The sequence below is a fragment of the Meles meles genome, chromosome 15 (assembly GCF_922984935.1).
Source record: "Meles meles chromosome 15, mMelMel3.1 paternal haplotype, whole genome shotgun sequence".
Taxonomy (NCBI): Eukaryota; Metazoa; Chordata; class Mammalia; order Carnivora; family Mustelidae; genus Meles; species Meles meles.
In genome coordinates this window covers 26,280,284-26,305,719 of record NC_060080.1, presented here as the reverse complement: position 1 = coordinate 26,305,719, position 25,436 = coordinate 26,280,284, and the positions used below count along the sequence as shown (strand labels likewise).

At 39.9% G+C, this 25,436-nt stretch overlaps 1 protein-coding gene across 1 annotated transcript in view; it reads right to left on the bottom strand.

The window, feature by feature from the left end:
- TTC27 (tetratricopeptide repeat domain 27) overlaps positions 1-25,436 on the bottom strand; it is a 179,306-nt gene that overhangs the window by 48,852 nt on the left and 105,018 nt on the right. The window contains exon 13 of the mRNA XM_045979984.1: positions 9,511-9,738. Within this exon, the coding sequence (XP_045835940.1) occupies positions 9,511-9,738 (228 nt within the window). The remainder of the gene's footprint in view (positions 1-9,510; positions 9,739-25,436) is intronic.

The following is a 25,436-nucleotide window of genomic DNA, read 5'->3' as shown; positions in this document are numbered from 1 at the left end:
ACTAATGCTATGGTGATAAGCATTTTGCAATATATACAAGTATTGATCGCATTGTATGCCTTCAATGTACATCATGTAATATGTTAATTATATTTCGATAAAGCTGGGAAAAAAATTTAATGCACTGAGATAACTAGTAAACTCAGAGCACCTGCTGCTAAACAGAGGCTATTCTTAATACTGTTCTTGTTAATACTGAAACTTTTTTTTTTTAAGATTTTATTTATTTATTTGACAGATAGAGATCACAAGTAGGGAGAGAAGCAGGCAGAGAGAGAGAGAGGAGGAAGCAGGCTCCCCGCCAAGCAGAGAGCCCGATGCGGGGCTCGATCCCAGGACCCTGGGATCATGACCTGAGCGAAAGGCAGAGGCTTTAACCCACTGAGCCACCCAGGCGCCCCTAATACTGAAAATTTTAAGTATTTTTCCTAGGAATTATCTTTTGGCCTCTGTTTAGAGGGCTTTTTCAATTTTTTTTTTTTTTTTTAAGTAGGACCCTGAGATCAAGACCTAAGATCTTGGGGTGCCTGGGTGGCTCAGTGGGTTAAAGCCTCTGCCTTTGGCTCAGGTCATGACCTAAGGGTCCTGGGATAGAGTCCCACATCCGGCTATCTGCTCAGCAGGGAGCCTGCTTCCTCCTCCCTCTCTGCCTACTTGTAATCTGTCTGTCAAATAAATAAAATCTTAAAAAAAAAAAAAAAGACCTAAGATCTTGAACTAATATCAACAGTCAGACACCTAACCAACTGAGCTACCCAGGCGCCCTGAACAAATATTTTTAATAAGACAAAATTCATCAAATAAGTTGTCTCTACTTATGATTCTTTGTTAAGTTTCACCAGATCTAGAGACTAAGTTATAGGCCTAATTCTAATACAGAATATAAATTAATTGAATTAAAATCAAAACCTCAATAAAAGTTTCCTGCAGGGGCACCTGGGTGGCTCAGTTGGCTGCATCCAACTCTTTTGATTTTTGGCTCAGGTCATGATCTTAGGATTGTGGGATTAAGTCCGGCATTGGCCTCAGTGCTGCTGGGCGTGGAGTCTGCTTGAGATTCTCTCTCTCTCCCTGCCCCCACCCCTCTCCAGTCCCTCTCCTAAAAAAAAAAGTTTCCTACAAATTATTATTGATATTTTAAATACAATGGTATTATGATTATTTTTTTAAGATTATTTATTTATTTGAGAGAGAGTGCATGAGCAGAGGGGAACAGCAGTGTAGGAGGGAGAAGCAGGGTCCCCACTGAGCAGGGAGCCGGATGTGGGGTTCAGTCCCAGGACCCTAAGATCATGACCTCGGCTGAAGGCAGATGCTTAACCAACTGAGCCACCCAGGAACCTCATTATGGTTATTTTATAAAGTCATTTCTTCAGAGATACATACTCAAACATTTAAAAATTAAATGCTTTGAGGGGCGCCTGGGTGGCTCAGTCCTTAAGCACCTGCCTTCGGCTCAGGTCATGATCCCAGGGTCCTGGAATCAAGCCCCGCATGGGGCTCCCTGCTGAGTGGGAAGCCTGCTTATCCCTCTCCCACTCTCCCTCCTTCTGTTGCCCCTCTCACTGTGACTCTGTCAAATAAATAAAATCTTTTTTAAAAAAATTAAATGCTTTGATATATTGATTTGTTTCAAAATAATATAGGGTAGAGTTAAGGAAATACTGATGAAATAAAATCAGCCGTAAGTTAGTAATTGTTGAAGCAGTTTATGCATATGGGAAGGGGGCTCACTATAGTAGTCTCTCTGCTATTTTATATTTTATATGGTTGAAATTTGCTTAATAAAAGGTTACAAAGAAAATATTCCTCTTAAGGAATGTTATAAACTGAATTAAACCCCCAAAATTCAAAATGCTGATACTCAACCCCCAGTGTGACTATGCTTGGAAATAGGACCTTTAAGGAAATAATCAAAATTAAATGACGTCATAGAGGTGGGGCCCTAATCTGATAAGACTTTTGGTGTCCTCATAAGAAGAGAACTACAGGCACACAGAGGAAAAAGCCTTGTTATCCAAAAGCCAGGAAGAGAGACCTCACTAGAAATCAACCCTGAAGGCACCCTGATCTTGGACTGTTATCTTCCAGAATTGTAAGAAAATAAATCTGTCATTTCAAACCACCGAGTCTGCAGTATTTTGTTACGGCAGCCCCAGCAGACTGATACAGAAAGATTCAAAATTATAACTTTACATTTCAAAGTTAAACCCTGAGCTCTCACTATTCTTTTTTATGGAAAATTTCAATGTCTTCCTGTTTGAAAGTGTTGCCTTTAATAATTGCAATTTGCAAAAAAAAAAAAAAAAAAATTACAATTTGCTTAAAACTGTTTTTAAAAAAGCTGAACTTTTTGGAACTTTGTTAACTGACTACATAAAGATTTCCAATTGGTTATGAAAACAATGCAGCCAAAATGCAAAAAACTTTTTCTTAAAAGTTTGTATCATTGTAGGACACCTGTAAAATAATTCTTCAAAAACTCAAACATTTTTAAAGTCCACTTGATGGGAAGAAACAGAAAAGTATATACTGCCACACTACAGAAATTTTAATTCAACATCAGATGTGTCACAAGAATCTTATAATTCAATTCCCAAACTGTGTACATGAAAATATTTGTAAATGACAAGCCAGTTTTTATATCCATTAGTAGAAGCCTGTTTGGACCACATCATGTCTACCACTACAGCCAAATCCAAGTATATTCATGTTCCACAGGTTTTCTTAATTCAGAAAGAGCCTTCTTTTTACCATGTTGCCTTGTTTCACCAAAATTTATAACCTCATTATCGCCACTAAAAAAGTAGTACTTTAATCTGTTACATTAACTTGTGAACTGAATTTACAACAGCATTCAGAATAATGTCAGATGTTTCACCTTTAAGAGAATGAATTTCCAAGAATTTTACTTGGAATCCACTAACTGGATAGAAGAAATTAAAGCATTATGTGAACAGAATTAATGACTTTTCTATTTGAAGCATCTGCTGTCACTGATACTAAACTGATGAATTCAACTGGTACTGAACTAGTTCTACTAAACTGATGAACTCAACTGGTACTGAACTAGTTCTATGAAACGAGCTAGCACATTAACACCTAAGATCTCAACTTTTCATATACGTACATTTGTGCTCATTTTCATTTGCTTTAGATAAAAAGTCAAGCCTCACAGGATGACATGAAAATGCATCTCCTATAGCCACATATTAACTCATCAACTTTGGACAAGACATTTAAAAAAAAATAATAAGTACTAACTTTAGACGTAAATGCTAATGTTTCTTCAAAAGACTTAGGTCTTGTGGTTTTCACGTTGTCAGTGATGCCACCATGGCCCCTGAGGTGGAGGGTACATGTCAACTACATTTTGTGCAGGCTCATTAGCTCTCTTGGCAAATGAGAACTGAGTTCCTACTGTCCTCCAAAAACACACTTTTTTGGTTTGTTTGGTTTTTGAAGGCGAATGCTGCCAAAGGGTTTATTATAAACTATATAAAAAGTTACCAAGCCCCATAATACAAAAATAATGGTACATTGAGGCCATATGATAAGTGATCAAACCACGGCAGCAAGAGAATTCAGACTGTTCCCCATGCGCTTTATTTATGGCAGGCTTGCTCTGCTCTGCTCCCCATACGTCTAGCCTCTGATTCCCCACATTTCCCACTAATCCTGCCAACTGGTAGCCAGGCAACGTCATGCCTCGTGGGGGCCGCGGCTTGGCGCATATGTCCGATATATACCAGGGGGCTTACAAAGACATTGGCTCCAGTATTTCTCCTACCACCACCCAGAACCCGAAGAAGGTGGCGGTTCTCAGCACCTGTGAGCAAGCACGGTAGGTTGTACCAGCAAGCACCCCGCACACGGTCTTTAAAAGGGTAATGTCAGCAAGCTGTGTCAGGAAAGGGTTGGAAAGAAACAGACAGGCTGTTAGTAGTCATTGTTCAGATCTTAGCAAGGCCTCAAATATAATTAATACTAGATGAGATTATGGTAGAAGATAGAAGTACAAAGTAGATGTCTGTCAAAACCCACTCCATCGGCTTTTAAAGCAACAATTAGTAATACTTCATTTAGAAATGAAAAATCTAAAGACAAACGCTAAACAGGATGGGTTACCAGGATAAGTGGCCATTTATGTTTAATGAACACTCAAACCCATGGCTTTTTTTTCTTTTTTTTTTCATGCTCTCCTCCCTGGGAAGTCAGTTCCCCTTCTGAACATTGACCCACCTTCCACCATTTGGGGCACACTTGAGCTAACTCCTGCCCCATCTCCAGCCGGGCCTTCCCTGACCCCATTAGTCCTTGGCAACCCCCCGGCTCCTCTCTACTCTAGCTGTTCTGCCTACGTGTGTCTCTGGATGTAATCACCACAGTAATATCATATAACCTTACAGAGGCAGGTGACCAGCTCAGTGAGGAGGAGAGTTCAGGAAAATAAATGGAGGGTAGAGCATGTGCTGGGGAGGGGCTGACAAAAGAAAAGGAATACGGTGTTGGTACTGAGAAAAAATAATAAGCTGTATTTTCCTTTTTCAGAGCTACACATACTGGTTTGATATCTGAGCAATATCCTTGTTTTCACTTCTTATCTAAGAGTAGGGGATAATGGGGGGGGGGGGGCGCCTGGGTGGCTCAGTGGGTTAAGCCTCTGCCTTTAGCTCAGGTCATGATCTCAGGGTCCTGGGATCGAGCCCTGCATCGGGCTCTCTGATCAGCAGGGAGCCTGCTTCCCCCTCTCTCTCTGCCTGCCTCTGCCTACTTGTGATCTCTTTCTCTCTCTGTCAAATAAATAAATAAAATCTTTAAAAAAAAAAAGAAAAAAGAAAAAAAGAGTAGGGGACAGTGGGAATAATAAGAAGACACAAGGATTTCTGTTTTAATCCTGGTCCTGAGACTGCAGATCGTGCTTGGAGGGGTTGGCTACCACTTCCTCCCACTTTCTTTGGCTTCCAACAGCCCACACACCAAGTCTGAGGATGAATCTCAGTCATTTCAGAAGTCACTGGGGAAAATGAAACACGTAGGTATGAGTGAACAACGGACGGCAATCTCAAAGCACAAATGAAAATGGTACATAAGTCTTCTGCTTCTCTAACAAATGTACCGAAGACAGAGCATTTGGTTTTGCAGACCCTCCCTGATATAAAGCCGAATACTCCTATTTTTATTCCAATGTGGTTTCAGAAAATCACTGCAATGCACAAAAGCCATTCAAGCATCACTGTCATTTCGCCTCAAGTTTGTTATTAAACCTGTCTGGAAATGGCTGAAAGAAAGAGAATATATTTCTTTAAATTCCTTTTTCTCTTAAATTCCGTTCTATTTTCCTTCTTCCCAGGACTTAATAGAGACAACGGCATGTAGGAACATTCCTTCTCCAGAGATAGTTCAAACTTGGATCCCAGGTTCTAACGTCTATGGAGTCCAAGTTTGCATCCTGTAGTAGTTCTGTACAACTAGAGCATCACACGCCTGCATACTTCGGCACGGCTCACAGCCTGCCTCAATTGGATCCATATGACAAACTACAAAATATCCTCGCATAACATCTGTTTGTGTTGTGATGCTGCTTTGAGCAACTGTCATTTCTTTGTCTTGCTAAGTAATTAATTCAAAATTATATAATGAGACCATCAAGCCCTGTCAAGTCCTCCCTCGCAGATTCCCTCATATCCATCCTGTTTTCCTCTTCCCCCTGCCACACTGATCACCGTCACGCTAGGCTAGGGCTGGCCTCCCAAACCTGTCCACATCCAGTATCTCACATGGCCTCAGTGTTGCCAGGACAATAAGCCTAAATTACCTCCATGCAAACCATATTCCTTCATTCAAAACAAAACCAAACACATATCAGCCCTTCAGTGGCTCCCAATCTGCCAAATAAAAAGCCAAAGAACTTAGCCTCACATTTAAGACCTTTTATAATCTGGCTCCAATCCAGAATTCCCAATGGAACTCCCTATTCCCTTTTACTCTCCAAAACTAGCCTATTCACTAACTCCTCTGTTCCCCCCAACACACACACACTCACACACATACACACACAGAGACACACACACACCCCCTTCTCTTCCTTTTTCCAGGGTTTTGCTCATACTGTCCACCTGCCTGGATGCCGTCAACCACTGCCCTCCTCTTGGCCTATTCAAGTACTGCCCTCCAAAGCCAAATGCAACATCCTATCTTCGCTACCTACCATCCTATCTCTACTACCTCTTTGACCTCTATGTAACTAGGGCTTTACAAGTAACTCACTTGCTATTTCTTTGATGCCTTGTACTCTTGGCTAGTTTTGCTCATGTTTGCTTCACTAGACTGTACTAGAGGGTATAAATGAGCCTCTCTGGTGATCTGCTGCTACTGTTTCATCCTCTGACTCGGAGCTATGTGCACAGCAGACAATTAGTATCTATATTTGATTGACAAACTGGTTAAAGATATTATACATTTGCTCACTCAACAAATAATTACTGAATCCTAATACATGCTAGGCACTGTTACAGGCACCAGGAAAATATAAACGAGCCATACAAATTAAAAACTTCTGCCTTCATAGGATTTACATTCTCAGGAAGGAGAAATAGATTTTTTTTTTCAAAGTAAGCTGTAAAAATGTTAGAAAGTGCTCAGTGCTCTAGAGAAAAATCAGGAAAAGAAAGTAAGGAGTGTAAGGCAGGGTGGAAAGTGGGCTGTGATTTTTACATAGAATGATTGTGGAAGGCCCCTATGAACAAGTAAAATTTGAGCAACAACTTGAATGAGACAATACAGTGAGGTATGCAGATGTCTGGAAGAAAGTTCTGGACAGCAGGAGAGCAGGAACTCGCCTAGAATATTCAGGGAAGAGCGAAGAGGCTAACGTGGGGTAAGGCGTGGTGGGTGGTGGACAGGAGGAGTTAGGCTGGAAGAAGCCCTGCCAGCCTTTCAGGGATTTGGGCTGATATCACTAGGGAATGGAGCAGAGGAAAGACAAATCTGACTCACATTTGAAAGGATCCCGTTGGATGGTCATTGAGAACAGGCAGATGGGAACAGGACAGAGGCAGAAAGACCAGCCAGGGTAATTTAGGGTGGGGATGACCTTGGGAACAAAAGTCTTGAGGAGGGGTAGAAGAGCATCTCAGACACGAGATGTTAAGTTGGAGTGACACATGGGGAGACTGAGGGAGCAGTCCGACAAAGGGGTCTAGAGTTCAGGAGAGAAAATGGGGCTGAAACCCACGTTGGGGAGTTATCAGTGTACAGACGGTATCAAAACTATGGGAGCAGATGAAATCCAGGGAGCCAATGTAGACAGAGATAAGGTCCAAGCACGAAACATAGTAACCTGCCAAGACTGAGAAGGAGGAGCCTGGGAGGCAGGAGAAAAACAAGGAAACCGTGAATGCGTCTGTTGGGAAGAGACTGTGTGCTTGAGAGAGTAATCCATGTTTGTGAGGAATATGGCATTGACTTAACTTAGATTACAGAGTCTAAGGGAGGGAGTTTATTTTCTCACTCCTTAGGGCAGCGTGGTTGGACAAATTTTAGGCAGGGGTGCTAAGATAAACAAGGATAGGATACAATTTTCCTAAAAGTAAAAATAAAATTTTGACAATATAATATTGAGTTCTGTTTTCTACCAGCCCCCCCCAAAAGAAAAACGCCTAGCGATAATCAAATGAGAACAGGGTTTGTCAATCTTGGCACTACCGACATTTGAGCATTTGAGGCCGGATAATTCCTTATCTTGAGGGGCTCTCCTGTGCATTATGGGAAGTGTAGCAGCAACCCTGGACTCCAACCACTAGATGGCAGTAGTAGACCCTTCACTTCCCCATCAGAAAGTGCCAAAAGCCCCTGCAGGGCCAAATCCACCCCACCTGATGGCCAACTAAGTTAGAGCAAGAGGTCCATGAAAGCCAAATCTCAGTATACTTTAAACATCCTAGCTGCTGAACGCATCTGTTAATTTTTGCTGATCATCTAATTCTGCTGATAATCTCTTCCCCAGACTTAGCAACCGGCTGATTTGGGAGGTTCTCACTGTATTCATTACCCAGAGGGAAGAAAGTAAGCAAGTAGCTCAAAAATGTACTTCTAATTTTTTTCAATATAAAAGATATGCCCCAAATCTACCCACTTCAAAAATGATCATCTCTGCCCACACTTGTTCATAGCAGCACTATGAGAGTGCTATAAAGAGCCAAGAGGCAGAAGCAACCCAGTGGTCAACCACAAACAGATAAACAAAAGGTGGTATATCCATCACAGTGGAAATTCTGACACACGCTACAACATTGGCATTATGCTGGGGAATTTGCTAGTCACAAAGGGACAGATACTGTTATGACTCTACTCATCTGAGGTACTTACAGTAGTCAAATGCAGAGAGACAGGAAGTAGGATGGTTGCCAGGGACAAGGAAAGGGGAGAGTAGGGAGCTACCATTCAGTGGGTACAAAATTTTAGTTCTGCAGGATAAAAAAAAGGTGTAGAGATGGCGGGTAGTGATGGTTGCACAACGATAGGAATGCACTTAATGCTATGGGACGGTACACTGAGACATGGTGAAGATGATAAATTTTATGTTATTTGCTTTCTACCACAATTTCCAAAAAAAAAAAAAAAAGCATACAGGCTCTGCGGTCAGACTGTCTTAAGTTCAAATACTGACAAAATGCCCAACAAGGTATCTGGGTCATAGTAAGCTCCTCAGTAAACAGGAGGAGCTGATTACAAAGTAGTATTTTCACCAGAATTCTACCAAGTCAGTGTACATGTCTGTCAGGACCCATGGTTGACAGTAATGTGTGCGTCTGATTGGTGAAATAGGAAAACAGTTATAAAGAAAGCATGGTTTAAAAAAACAATGACCATTTCTGACAATAAAATCATTTTACCAACTGAGTATCATTAAGCATGAAGTAAGGTCAATTTCTTCCCCCTCAAAATTAGGCCCTCTCCTGTGGATCTGTCTTGTCACTTATTTTAAAGATCCAGACTCTTTTTGTATTATTTTTTCAAACCTCAAAAAAATTTTTAAACATTTAAAAATGTATATATATATAGAGTTTTTCTTAAATGATCAATAATCCATTCCATTCTAGATGTTACCCTGTTTATATGAGTTTTGCTTCCATTATTGATTTCCACAATCCCCTGCCCAGTTCTACAGGGGCTGTAAATCAGACTCCCATTCATTTCATCCTAACATATCTGCTGGAAACAGAACCTAACTTTCACAGCTGCATGTGTATTAAGGACAGTTAAAGGAAAGAAATAACAAAATAAAACAGATAAGTCAATAACAGAAACACAACAGAAAGCATCTAAGAGAAAACCAACGTTTTCGATGACAAGCAAGAAACAGTGATCGGCAGAGGCTCCCTTCTCAGCTTGCAAAGCAAAGCTCACCAGGCAGGAGGGCAGGAAACAGGCACTCCTTCAGTTAGAAACCAAAGCAAAGAAAAACGTAAGTGCCCAGAGCAGACGGGGCTTTCCTAATGGTCTCACCTGCATGGGGTTGATCTTCACCGAGCGCTCAAAGCACTCCACACATTCTCTGAATTCCTTGTTCCGCAGATGAAGGAGGCCTTTGGAGCGCTGGGCCCGAGCGCTGCGGTGGTGGGACAGCTCCCAGGCCCGGTCGTAGCAAGATTGGTCTCGAAGGACATCTCCAAGCAAGCAGTATAAACTCGGCGTTTCTTTTTTCTCCAGCTCTTGCCTAAGGATTTCTTCTGCCTAGAAATAATAAGAAATAACTGAATCGCTTAGAGTGACAAATGGCTATTTTTTTTTTTTAGCACATATACATCTGTATCCCACAGGATCCAAATGTTTCTTTTCAAAGTTTGAGATAACCCACTTGTTTCCTGCATCTGAGACACAGACAGAATAAGAGAAAACAACTATGGTACAGGTGAAAGAGAGGAACAAGAAGAGGCAAATGCTGCTTTACTGGCATCTGGAATCCTCCAGAATCCTCCAGAAAAGAAACACACCAAGGAGAAGCTTACTCCACGATACTGGGAGGATTCGCTGAGTTCTCCATTTGCTCACACTCCAGCTGTCACCACGATGACTGTGAGAGCAGCCTCTTGAGTTCACCACTACCCAACAGCAATGAAAAATAGGTTTTTTCCTTTTTTATTTTATTTATTTATTGTTTGTTTTGTTTCTCCTTTCTTAAAATGGCATGCTCAGGGAGCCTGGGATTGCTGAAGTATTTATAAAAGAAAGAGGGGGGTACAACTTCATAATCACTGCTTTTTCTCATAGATAAAACTTGCCTCCATGAGGTCTGCTTCCAGACAGTCCATTCACTTTAGGAATTAAAGACCATCCTCAGTATATGGCACAAGCTTGGGTATGACTCGCAAAGGTCCACCTCATCAGCTGAACTAATTCTGGACTTGTTACCCCTACTACTCCACTTCCCCCGCCCCTTTACCCCTTGTTTCTGATCAGTTTCAACAGCAAGCTAGCAGCTCTGCTTTCCATCCTCACACACAAACAGCTTCCCACAAACAGCACTGGAGTCACCAAAGATGCCAGGACAGCCAGGAAGCCATCCTATTGTAGTTAACATGATACTTTAGGATCCGTAATTTACGTAGCTGGCAATTGTAAAGTCGATATAGTTGATTAGCTTTAGGCTGCACACCGCTATAATTCTTAAGCAGTCCAATTTTTGCAAAGTCTTTTTAAAAGATGGTTGCATATTGCACTGTATATTAACTATAATTTAGATAATTTTTTTTAAAAAGGTGGTTGTGCTTCTCAAAGGATCTTTGGATGCTAGCTCCTCTGCACTTCTGCAGGGGTTACGGGTTTTGGAGGCTTTTTGGTCTAGTCTGAAAATGGAACCAGATTTTATTAAACAGTTTCCAAGGAAAAAGAGTTCTAAATCCCAAATAGCCAAAATACACATGGCACTTTCAAATAACATCCATGTCATTCCCCTATAACAGATGACACAATAGCTATTACTGTATTCAACCATAACTCTGTAAGGTCATCTAAGTGTCCAACACATGTGTATCTACAAACACGCCTACAGTATCCAACCGAATTACGTGCACCAGACTGCAGCCACGGCAGGATCTCTGCTGAAATATCTTACAGTGTAGTTGAAGGCATTTCTCCTGGTGATATGGCATTGAAACCTGATGCCCACACCCTCCCAGAAATTCTGAAGACTACCCCTGCAGAAAATAAATATTTGTGACTAGCTATCTGATCTAGTTGGATGTGAAGACGTGAGGAGCCAGCAATCATTAGTGGGTGTAACACTGGTAGTCCATGATGTCCAGGGATGAAAGAATTTCTTCAGTCATCACCTGTGGGAACTCAGAATACAGCACCAACCTAATGTAAGGCTTCTGTGAATTATGTGATAGGACCCTGGGGCTACCAGATTGTGAGGTCAGCTGGCCGCTTCTAAGTTCACTAAACAGCTCAACAAAGAAAACAATGTTCAGTATTTTAAATCCTCAAGGTCAGAAAACCAAGGAATGTCTACGATCCTAAAGGAACTTCTTTTCCCTGTACCTGCCAACTTGGGACAGCCAAAACTCTGATGTAGACATTGCTCCTGCATGAATGCTGACTGACAATACAGGACAAAGTCAGTTTCACTAGATCTGTGTGCAAGTTAAGGCATTGGCAGGGTTAATCAATTGTTTTAGTCATTTATTTTTCTCCCTCTATTGCCTTTTAGCTATAAAAGGCATTTGATTATTTTTCAGTGATTGCTCTGGTGCTAATCATGCACATCTTCAGTTTGTCAAAGCTCATTTAGAGTTAACATTGTATCACCTCACCTTTTTCATGTCACAAGTGGCCCAGTCAAGCCCTTCCTAAATTTCTGTTCCACAGAAACAATGAAAGAGAAGTAAGTGATTCCTGTTGTTTTCAGCCACTACGTTCTGATGTGGTTTGGTTCACAGCAATAGTAACTGCAATGATTGTTTGAAACAGGACGGTTACTCTAGTACTACTTCCTTCATCTTGGTCAGGAGAAGAGGCCATCAATCATGAACGAGAAAGACCTAAGAATTTAACTAAGGACATGGAGGATGAGTCAGATAATAGAAATCTCCAAACCCTACTGAGTTTCCTATGCCCATGAGGCATTCCTCCCCTATCTGTTAAGACTCGTCCTACTTTGCTTAAAGACAAATGAATGACTTACTGCACCTCAGGGAGGTACCCTGCGACAGAATGCCAATTCCCTTCATATCTTCCCCTTCTATCCCTTACCGCCTCCATACATGTAAGTAGACTTTTACACGAAGAGAACCATAAGATTTTATTATTTTCTGTAGAGGAAAATCTTGGACCATGGGGAAAAAGAGATTCTAAAGGAAACAGACCTTAGACAAACTGTGGATCATGATTATAAGCAATTAAGGTACTCATCAGAAATTTCTGATTCACAGGACTAACTCAAGCAGCTGAGGATGGTTCTAAATTATTTGCTCGACTGCCAGACTAAAACCTGGACACAAATGTGGCCAAAACTAAGCTGAGATGCCAGAAATTCCTTGGTGTGATGTGGAGGAAAGAATCCAACAATTTAGGAAGAAAAGGCTGTTGTCAGTTTATTATTTACAACCTGTTCACCCATCCCAATGTCCTCCAAGAGGGCCCAGGGGATACTCCTTTCATCTTGGCTTTGAGAAACACATTGTATATGGAGTATAAGCATTCCTGAAAAGTGCTATATAGTAGTAGATGTCCTGTGTAAGCTGGAGGAAAAACTTGGAGGTCCCTCAGTTGAAATGAGCTTCCTAAACTCAGTGGGGATTATTAGAATTCAAGATAAAGACAGCTGATAACACTTAACCCCTGGAAGCAAGATGAGTGTAGTTGCTTGCAACAGTCACAGCCAGAGTAATAACGAAAATAGTGCAACAAGAAAGGACTTTAGGTGGTGGCTGACTGACCAAGAAGCCTTAGGACCAAATTATATGTACAGCCAACTAAGTCCAAATTTGATCCATATAACATTAAAAAAAAAAACTAGGTTTGGACACCAGACATCTGACCCAAGTCACCATTCTAAAACACATATCTATCCCAATTGGGACAGAAATCCTTGAGTGATTTCAGAGTCAGAGTCTCTTTAAAAAAATAAGGAAGGAAGGAAGGAAGGAAGGAGGGAGGGAGGGAAAAAGGAAGGGGCGGGCCAATACTGATGAAGAGGGATCCCACCGTAACATAACTATCATATAAACTAATTCTTCCCTTGTTATCGCCAAAGACATAAACTTTAACATTTGCCAGGTAATTCTTTCCTGAGGGAGAAGAAATACCTGTCTTTTCAGGATTGGTAAGTTCTTAGTTAATGCTATTCCTCTGGGACCCAGAACATCACCATGATGTGTCAGTGGGTTTATGGGAGTCAGTAGATCCCATGGTAGGCCCAGTAAATCATATGTACCGCTATGTCAACTTGCTTCAGCTGGAAACTATGATTCCCAAAATCCCTTCCCCTTCAGACTTTGCATTACAGTTGGTCAGTGGGGAATTTGTTGGGGATCTGAAAGGCAGAAGTAAAGCAACAGCCTTTACTCTTGGAAGGTGGTTGTGGTTCATTATGGTGTCACATAAGATGCAAAAGATGCCCCACGGATTCCAGCTTGCCCTTTGCTCTATGTATCCAGCTTGTGCTTCTGATTCTGGACCCTGCCAACCAAAAGCAGTCCCAGGACCACCATAAGACATTTCACTGGGGACCCACAGCACTGGCAGTTACGTACAGACAACATCTTTCCACAAATCTCTCCACAAGTTCCTCTTTCATGCTTCCATTTCAATGGCTGGAAGGCCTCAGCTTCTCCAATTCCCTGGTAAGTTCTGACTTAGCCACTATGCCAGTGCTTCCTGTGGTCTGGGAAATGATTTCTTTCCCTGATAACTTCTCCTCCCTCTTCCACAGCTTTAGTTCTCCAGCTCTCCCCACGTCTGCATAAGATCTAATACCTTTAATGTGCCCCTTGATGACATCCCAAAACTACTCAAAGTGGCTCTGCTTCCATCAACAAAACCTGAATGGTACAATTTTTTTTTTCATTTCTGCCTTTTACACTCCTTATGTGTCCTCCCATTTGATAATGATTTACATATTGGTTTTTATCCAATATGCATTAAATGTATTATCTCAATCTCTATAGTAAGTCCGAGAGGTAGACATTAATATGCCCACTTTTAATACAAAGAAATGTAAGTTTATATTCCTTGGTCAACTGGTCATTCCAAAACCAACAGATACTAAGTTGAAAAATGGGACCTTAATTTCAGGTTCCATACTTTTCCTATATTCCACGGGTGGGTATCAGCAAAAATGGTGGTCTAAGAACCTCTGAAAATTCCCTACTCCATAAAAGCAACAAGAAGACTGGCAAAAAGTATTAGAATTGCCTTTTTTGATAACCCTGGAATTGATCACTGATAACCCTGGAAATCAACCAAAAACTTGAAATAATCCAGACAATGTTTATTCCCCCCAACCACCAAAAAAATGCTGATATCTTGGTAAGATTACCAAAATTGTGGGATTTTTAACTTGCACCATTCTTATTCCATTTTCTCCAACTCTGCAGTAGCCTTGAAAACCAACAGCAAGCAATCGTGGTGATTGGTGGCCTGGCAGCCACCAGAGGGAACAGAGTGGGATTAGAGCTCCTCTGAAGTCTCATTTCCAAAGAACTGTCATTATCTGACCTGGCTGGTGGTTGTCTGGAAGAATCCACTTGCAAGGTTGTCTATGTCTGAGTTTATCCAGTGAAAAGCCTTTGTCAAAAACAATTACAACTGGTTAATTTTGTAGCTGTCTCAAGTGGTAAATAAAATGCGGGACAAACAACAGGCTAACCAAAAAACTTAAAAATGAAAAAGGAAGTTTTTCATTTGAAAATGAAATGAAAAGGGCTTTGAAAAGCTCCAACATATTCATGGGAATCCAGAAGGCATGTGTAGGGTGCTGCACATGTTCAGGATAAGACCCGAGAAAGCCATAAGCTCTCACCTCAGGCTGACTCGGAGGCTTCGCACCAGAAGTCAGTGAAAGCTAAGACAGGGCTGTTGAGTGCCTGCCTCAGTGTTAGAAGCATGCTCCAACACACACACACACACACACACACACACACACACACACAGCCCATCAGCAATGACTGGGAGACCTGTTGATTCTGGCATTCAAGGAATTTTCTGTCCAATCATTAGCTGACCATTAAGCTAACCAACCTGAGACTTCAGTGGCTGCACAGGACAAAGAACATAGATTTTACAGAATTAGTCAAGAAATATCACTACACAAACAAAAATCACAAACAGCAATAACAAACGGATTTCCAGAGTTGTCACATTATATTATTTAAAATGTCCAATTTTCAACAATTTATAAAAATATGCAAAGAAGCAAGAAAGTATGGCCAAAACATAAGAAAAAAAGCAATTAATAGAAACTCACTGAGGATTCCCAGATGATGGGCTTAACAGGCACTTAAAACATACTATCTTAAATGATCCCTCTGATCCCTCTTACAAGGACTAAAAAAATAACACACACACACACACACACACACACACACACACACAGTAGTGGTACCTGCCTGGCTCAGTAAGTAGAGCAGGCAACTCTTGACCTTGGGGATTGTGAGTTCAGTTACTTAAAACTAAAATCTTAAAATAAAATTTAAAAAAAAGTAAAAATGACAAGAGAATTAAAATGGTACAGTAAAAAAAAATACCCTTTTAACCAAAAAGAAGGCAGTGTAGGGAAAGAGAAAAGACATAAGACATATAGAAAATAACAAAATGACTAATATACATCCTACATTATCAGTAAATAAATTAAATGTAAAAGGATTAAATACAACAATCAAAGGCAGGAATTGACAGAAAGGATAAAAAAATGATCTAACCAAATGCTTTCTACAAGAGACATGCTTTAGATTCAGACACACAAAAGGGATGAAAAGGAAGGAAGAAAGGAAAGAAGGAAGTGGGGGGGTTAAGTACACAGGAACCAAAAGAGAGCTGGAGTGGCTAAATTAATAGGCAAAATTCACCTTTAGACAAAAATTGTTAATAGGACAGAGAAAGTATATTTTAATGATAAACATTCAATCCATCAAGAAGACAAAATTTTAAGTAGACATTCACCTAACCATGAGATCCAAATCACATGAAGCAAAAACCGACTTCTCTAAAGGGAGACATACACAATTCATCAATAATATTTGAAGACTTGACTTTCCAACCTTGGATAACAGATATTACAGTTATATAGAAGATAGAAATAGAAGACTTGAAAAATGTTATAAACCAACTAAGCCCAAAAGACATTTAAAGAACATTCCACCCAACAGCAGCAGAACACTCTCCAGGATATTCTCTATATTAGGCTGTAGACAAGACTCAATGAATTCAAAAGGACTGAAGTTATACTTAGTATGTTCTCCAACTACGATGGGATGAAATTAGAAATCAATAATAAAAAGAAATTTAGGATGGGTGTCGAGGAGGGCACGGCTGAGATAAGTACTGGGTATTATACTTAACTAATAAATCATTGAACACTACATAAAAAACTAATTATGTACTATAAGGCTAACTGAGCATAAAAAATAAATTTTAAAAAGAAATTTAATAAGTTTACAAATTCATGGAAATTAAATAACACAGTCCTAAATAACTAATAGGTCAAAAAAGAAATCACTGGGAAATTAAAAACATTGAGATAAATGAAAACATAATATTACAAAACTTACAGGATGCAGTGAAAACAGTGTTTAGAGGGAAATTATAGCTGTAAATACCTATTTTGAAAAAGAAAGAAGATTGCAAAGCAATCATCTAATCTTTCACCATAAGAAACTAGGGGGAAAAAAAAAGAAAAGTAAACACAACCCAAAGAAGCTGAAGGAAGAAAATAAGAAAGATTAGTGTAAATAAAAAAAAATAATAAACCAGAAGTTGGTTCTTTGAACTGAAATTACTAAAATCAGAAATGAAAGATGAGAAATTACTACCAACCTTACAGAAATAAAATGGATTATAAGAAAGTACTATGCTCCACAGGCATCCAATACAAAAAACAGGATCCAGCGTTCAGAACATCAGGTCATACCCTTTAAACACCTGCATGACCTAAAACTACCATTCTACAAATACTTATTCTACTTCTAACTGCACTCTAAAGATCATGTTGTATGTCCAAAGACATACAACACAGACCTAGTGCTGGCAACCTTGCAAAGACAAATATACAAGTGAAAGATTAAATAATACTCATGGAAACCTTCACATTTGAGAATGCCAAGTTACTGAGAATTTCCAGTACTTCCTTTAGCAACTCGTATCTATCTAAACTCTTACAAAAATGAGGAACACGGAGAGTGGGTGGTATGGAACGTCTTGTTACCAAACAATATCAATTCTGGGTATTCTATTCACTGGAACATGGGTCTCAGGGGCCAGCATGGGGTAGCTTCCTGAAGAAATTAAGAAACACAAGAGCAGCTTCCTGGGCAAGATGGCAGAGGAATACTGGACTGAAATGACATCAGGTTGCAGGAATTCGGCTAGATAGTTATCAAACCATTCTGAACACCTACAAACTCAACAAGAGATCAAAGAGAGGAAGAGCAGCAATTCCAGTAACAGAAAATCGACTACTTTCTAAAAGGTAGGATGTAGGGAGAAGTGAATCCAAAGCTACGGGAAGATAGACCACAGGGGGAGAGGCCGGCTCCCGGCAAGCAGCAGAGCAACGGAGCACAAAATCCCAACTTTTAGAAGCCAGCTCCACTGAGGGACATTGCTCCAGAGGCTAAGCAGGGGTGGAGCCCTCACGGGGACAGCATGATCTCAGGTCCTGCAGGGTCACAGAAGGATCAGAGGTGTCTGAGTGTAGCGGAGCTCGCAGGTATCACAGTAGGGAAGCCAGCTACAGAGACAGAGCCGAGGAGTGAGTTCTCAGCTTGGGGTTACCTTAAACTGTGATCCAAGGCACAGTCGGTCCACTGCTCTTTGAGCAGGGACCCCACAAGTGGAAGATCCAGGGAGACACCCCCTGGAAGATCAGAATGGCAGATCAGCTTGGTTTGGAGATTCGAAATGGGGCTGTGTGCCAGAGACATAAACACTCGGTCACAGGCCAGGTGAGCTCAGAGCGTGGCCAGAGACCAGGGAGACAGGAGTGATTGAGCACTTTTCTCCAAGGGTGCACTCGGGAGGGGGGCCCCTGAGCTCTCGGCTCCTCCAGGATGGAGACTGGGAGGCTGCCATTTTCATTCCTGTTTTCCAGAGCTCTACAGAAAGAGTTCAGGGAACAAAAAGTCCTGAGAGTGAACTAGAGCAGATTACTTAGCTGGCCCCTGGCAAGGGCAACACAATTCCCCCTCAGACAAAGACATCTGAGAATCACGACAACAGGCCCCTTCCCTAGAAGATCAGCAAGAACATCCAGCCAAGACCAAACTCACTGATCAAGGAGAACAGTGGAATTCCAGAGGAGGGTAAAGCAAAGCATGGAATTCATAGCTTTCCCCCCATGATCCTTTAGTCTTGCAAAGTTAAATTAAATTTTTTTAATTTTATTTTTTTCTTATTCTAATTTTTTAAACTTTTCCTCTTTCCTCTTTTAACATTTTTGTAACTAGTTTATCTTAACAATACTTTTCTTTAAAAAAAACTTTTTAAACCTTCATGATTATAGTCATATTTTTGTATTTGACAAATACAACAAATACCTTCATTGTATTTAACCTTATTTTTTTGTATACATATAGAGTTTTCTTCCTTAAAAATTTTGGGAGACAGTTCTTCCTAATAGATCAAAATATACCCTAAATTAGCACACGGATTTGTTCTAGTCTCCAGCCTGAACACATTCTCTCCCACTTTTCTTTTTCTTCTTTTTTTTTCCAAACAACTTATCTTATTAATTCCTTTTTTAGAATTTTTTTAAAATTTTCATCTTTACAGTCATATTCCACCCCTTCAGTGTGTTTACCCTTATTTTTGTATATATATATAAGTTCTTCTTTCTTTAAAATTTTGGGAGGTATCTTCTAAGAGACCAAAATACACCCAAAATCAAGTAGGTGGCTCTCTTCTACTCACCAGTCATATACATATAATTATGTATTATTATATTATATAAATTATAATATATATACTATATATATAATATATATATATATATGGGGGTTTTAATTTTTTACCTTTTTTCTCCCCCCAGTTTGGGGTCTCTTCTGATTTGGTTAGCATACATTTTTCTGGGGTCTTTGCCACCCTTTTAGTATTTTACTCCCTCGTTCATATATTCTTATCTGGATAAAATGACAAGGCAGGAAAAACTTACCACAAAAAAAAAAGAAAGAGGCAGTACTGACAGCTGGGGACCTAATCAATACAGACATTGGTAATATGTCAGATCTATAGTTCAGAATGACGATCCTCAAGGTGCTAGCTGGGCTCGAAAAAGGCACGGAGGATATTAAAGAAACTCTGGAGAAATAAAATCCCTTTCTGGAGAAATAAAAGAATTAAAATCTAACCAAGCTGAAATCAAAAAAGGAATTAATGAGGTGCAATCAAGAATGGAGGCTCTTACTACTAGGATAAATGTAGCAGAAGAGAGAATGAGTGATATAGAAGACCAAATGACAGGGAATAAAAAAGCTACACAAAAAAGAGACAAATAACTACTAGACCATGAGGGGAGAATTCGAGAGATAAGTGATACCATAAGACGAAACAATATTAGAATAATTGGGATTCCAGAAGAAGAAGAAAGAGAGAGAGAGGCAAAAGGTATATTGGAGCAAATTATAATAGATAATTCCCCTAATACAGCAAAAGGAACAAGCATCAAAATCCAGGAGGTACAGAAAACCCCTCTCCAAATCAATAAAAATATGCCCATACCCTATCATCTAATAGGAAAACTTACTAGTCTAAGTGACAAAGAGAAAATCCTGAAAGCAGCTTGGGACAAGAAGTCTGTAACATACAATGGTAAAAAGGTTAGATTGGCAGCAGACCTATCCACAGAGACCTGGCAGCCCAGAAAGAACTGGCATGATATATTCAGAGCACTAAATGAGAAAAATATGCAGCTAAGAATAATATCCAGCTAGGTTGTCACTGAAAATAGAAGGTAAAGGAGAGATAAAAAGCTTCCAGGACAAACAAAAATTAAAAGAATTTGCAAACACCAAACCAGCCCCACAGGAAATATTGAAAGGAGTCCTCTAAGCAAAGAGAGAGCCTAAAAGTAGTAGACCAGAAAGGAACAGAGATAAATAGAGTAACAGTCACCTTACAGACAATATAATGGCACTAAATTCATATCTTTCAATAGTTACCCTGAATGTAAATGGGCTAAATGCCCCAATCAAAAGACACAGGGTATCAGAATGGATAAAAACACAAAACCCATCAATATGCTATCTACAAGAAACTCATTTTAGAGGCAAAGACACCTCCAGATTTAAAGTGAAGGGGTGGAAAACAATTTACCATGCTAATGAACATCAAAATAAAGCCAGGGTGGCAATCCTTATTTCAGATCAATTAGATTTTAAGCCAAAGACTATAATAAGAGATGAAAAAGGACACTATATCATACTCAAAGGGTCTGTCCAACAAGAAGATCTAACAATTTTAAATATCTATGCCCCTAACATAGGAGCAGCTAACTATATAAACCAATTAATAACAAAATGAAAGAAACACATCGACAATAATACAATAATAGTAGGGGACTTTAACACCCCCCTCACTGAAATGGACAGATCATCCAAACAAAAGATCAACAAGGAAATAAAGGCCTTAAATGCCACACTGGACCAGATGGACATCACAGATATATTCACATCATTCCATCCCAAAGCAACAGAATACACATTCTTCTCTAGTGCACATGGAACATTCTCCAGAATAGATCACATCCTGGGTCACAAATCAGGTCTCAACGGTACCAAAAGATTGGGATCATCCTAATAAAGAAAAAATGGGTCAACCAGGAAATTAAAGAAGAACTGAAAAAATTCATGGAATCAAATGAAAATGAAAACACAACTGTTCAAAATCTGTGGGACACAGCAAAGGCAGTTGTGAGAGGAAAGTACACAGTCATACAAGCCTTTCTCAAGAAAGAAAAAAGGTCTCAAGTACACAACCTAACCCTATACCTAAAGGAGCTGGAGAAAAAAACAGCAAAGAAAGCCTAAACCCAGCAGGAGAAGAGAAATAATAAAGATCAGAGCAGAAATCAATGAAATAGAAACCAAAAGAACAATAGAACAAATCAATGAAACTAGATGCTGGTTCTTTGAAAGAATTAATAAGACTGATAAACCCCCTGGCCAGACTAATCAAAAAGAAAAGAGAAAGGACCCAAATAAATAAAATCATGAATGATAGAGGAGAAATCACAACCAACACCAAGAAATATAAACAATTATAAAAACATATTAAGAGCAACTACATGCCAGCAAATTTGACAATCTGGAAGAAATGGATGTATTCCTAGAGACATATAAACTACCAAAACTGAACCAGGAAGAAACAGAAAAGCCAAACAGACCCATAATCAGTAAGGAGATTGAAGTAGTCATCAAAAATCGCCCAACAAACATGAGCCCGGGGCCAGATGGCTTCCCAGAGGAGTTCTACCAAACATTTAAAGAAGAATTAATATCTATTCTCCTGAAACTGTTTCAAAAAAGTAGAAATGGAAGGAAAATTTCCAAACTCCTTTTATGAGGCCAGCATTATCTTGATCCCAAAACCAGACAAAGTCCCCATCAGAAAAGAGAATTACAGATCAATATCCTTGATGAACACAGATGTGAAAATTCTCCTCAAAATACATTAAAAGGATTATTCACCATGACCAAGTGGGATTTATTCCAGGGCTGCAAGGTTGGTTCAACATCTGCAAATCAATCAATGTGATACAATACATTAATAAAAGAAATAACAAGAACCATATGATACTCTCAATAGATGCTGAAAAAGATTTGATCAAAACTCTTCAAAGTGTAGGGATAGAGGGTACCTTTCTCAATATCATCAAAGCCATCTATGAAGAACCCACCGCAAATATCATTCTTAATGGGAAAAAACTGAGAGCTTTTCCGCTAAGATCAGGAACATGGCAGGGGTGTCCACTACCACCACTGCTATTCAACATAGTAGTAGAAGTCCTAGCCTCAGCAATCAGACAATAAAAAGAAATTAAAGGCATCCAAATCAGCAAAGAAGAAGTCAAACTCTCACTCTTTGCAGATGATATGATACTTTATGTGGAAAACCCAAAAGACTCCACTCCAAAACTACTAGAACTTGTACAGGGATTCAGTAAAGTGTCAGTATATAAAATCAATGCCTAGAAATCAGTTGCATTTCTCTACACCAACAACAAGACAGAAGAAAGAGAAATTAAGCAGTCGATCCCATTTACAATTGTACCCAAAACCGTAAGATACCTAGAAATAAACCTAACCAAAGAGGCAAAGAACCTATACTCAGAAAACTATAAAGTACTCATGAAAGAAATTGAGGAAGACACAAAGAAATGGAAAAACGTTCCATGCTCATGGATTGGAAAAATAAATAATGTGAAAATGTCTATGCTACCTAAAGTAATATACACATTTAATGCAATCCCTATCTAAATGCCATCAATTTTTTCTCAAAGAAATGGAACAAAGAATCCTAAAATTTATATGGAACAAGAAAAGACCCCGAATAGCCAGCAGAATGTTGAAAAAGAAAGCCAAAATTGGTGCCATCACAATTCCAGACTTCAAACTCTATGACAAAGCTGTCATCATCAAGACAGTATGGTTCTGGCACAAAAACAAGACACATAGATCAATGGAACAGAACACAGAACCCAGAAATAAACCTTCAACTCTATGGTCAACAAATCTTCGACAATGCAGGAAAGAATGTCCAATGGAAAAAAGACAGTCTCTTCAACAAATGGTGTTAGGAAAATTGGACAGCCACCTGCAGAAAAATGAAACTGGACCATTTCCTTATACCACACACAAAAATAGACACAAAAGGGATGAAAGACCTCAATGTGAGACAGGAATCTGTCAGAATCCTTGAGGAGAACACAGGCAGCAACCTCTTCGACCTCAGCTGCAGCAACTTCTTCCTAGAAACATCGCCCAAGGCAAGGGAAGCAAGGGCAAAAATGAACTATTGGGACTTGATCGAGATCAAAAGCTTCTGCACAGCAAAGGAAACAGTCATGAAAACCAAAAGATAACTGTCAGAATGGGAGAAGATATTTGCAAACGACATACCAGATAAAGGGCTAGTATCCAAAATCTATAAAGAACTTATCAAACTCAACACCCAAAGAACAAATAATCCAATCAAGAAATGGGCAGAAGGGGCACCTGAGTGGCTCAGTGGGTTAAAGCCTCTGCCTTCCGCTCAGGTCATAATCCCCGGGTCCTGGGATTGAGCCTGCTTTGGGCTCTCTGCTCAGCAGGGAGCCTGTTTCCTCCTCTCTCTCTCTCTGCCTGCCTCTCTGCCTACTTGTGATCTCTGTCAAATAAATAAATAAAATCTTCAAAAAAAAAAAAAAAGAAAGAAATCATGTTAAAAAAAAAAAAGAAAGAAATCATGTTAAAAAAAAAAAAAAGAAATGGGCAGAAGACATGAACAGACATTTCTGCAAAGACATCCAGATGGCCAACAGACACATGAAAAAATGCTCAACATCACTTGGCATCAGGGAAATACAAATTAAAACCACAGTGAGATACACCTCACACCAGTCAGAATGGCTAAAATTCACAAGTCAGGAAACGACAGATGTTGGAGAGGATAAGGAGAAAGAGGAACCTGCTGGTGGGAATGCAAACTGGTGCAGCCACTCTGGAAAACAGAATGGAGGTTTCTCAAAAAGTTGAATATATAGCTATCCTAAGACCCAGTAATTGCACTACTGGGTATTTACCCTAAAGATACAAATGTAGTGATCCAAAGGGGCATGTGCACCCGAATGTTTATAGCAGAAATGTCCACAATAGCCAAACTATGGAAAGAACCTAGATATTCATCAAGAGATGAATGGATAAAGAAGATGTGGGGTGTGTGTGTATATATACACAATGGAATACTATGCAGCCATCAAAAGAAATGAAATCGTTCCATTTGCAACAATGTGGTTGGAACCAGAGGGTATTATGCTGAGCAAAACAAGTCAATCAGAGAAAGACAATTATCGTATGCTCTCTCTGATATGAGGAATTTGAGAGGCAGAGTGAGGGTTGTAGGGGGTAGGGAAGGAAAAAAATGAAACAAGATGGGATCAGGAGAGAGACAAACCATAAGAGACTCTTAATCTCACAAAACAAACAGGGTTGCCCGGGGGAGAGGGGTATGGAGAGGGTGGCTGGGTTATGGACATTGGGAAGGGTATGTACTACTGTGAGAGCTGTGAAGTGTATACGCCTGACAATTCACAGACCTGTACCCAAGGGGCAAATAATACATTATATGTTAATACAAATAATTTAAAAAAAAGAAAGAAATGCAAGAGCAGTGATCTTGCTTGGTCTAAACCAGCCTTTTCTTTCCTCAAATTCCTATCCCACATTTTTTATTAAATACGTGAGTTCTTTCTCCTTGAGATCTTATAACTCTTCATCCTGCCAACAGAATGATCCTTCCCAAGGGCAAAGCTTGTAGGCAATATATTTCCTTTCTTCAATTAGTCACCCTGCATTCCTCAGTCTCCTTCCTTAGCCTCTCCAAAATGCTCTATATGCTCCTCCTCCCTCCACTTAGCCACTCAATTTACATAATTTATTATCAAATAAATAACTATAAAAGATATGCCCAGTGAACATAAATAAAGCACAAGGGCTTACAACATTCCCTTTGCAATATCAGAATGTGGGTGGCCAGAAATCTTCACAGAATGCAAAAGGTTTGGTATTCCTGGCTATGCGCTGCTACTTCCCTCTGGGAAAATAGAGATGTACGTTTTTATAGACTACAAGAAATTTGTCATCTAAAGATCTATTAAAAAGGATAAAACAGGGTGTCTGAATGGCTCAGTCAGTTAAGCGTCTGACTCTTGATTTCTGCCCAGGTCTTGATCTCAGGTTTGTGAGTTCAGGCCCCATGCTAGAGCCTAGTTTTAAAAAGGAGGGGGGCACCTGGGTGGCTCAGTAGGTTAAGCATCTGCCTTTGGCTCAGGTCAAAATCTCAGGGTCCTGGGATCGAGCCCCACATTGGGCTCTCTGCTCAGTGGGGAGCCTGCTTCCCCCTTCTCTCTCTTCCTACTTGTGATATCTCTCTGTGTCAAATAAGTAAATAAAGTCTTTTTTAAAAAAAAAAAAAAGGAGGGGCGCCTCGGTGGCTCAGTGGGTTAAAGCCTCTACCTTCGG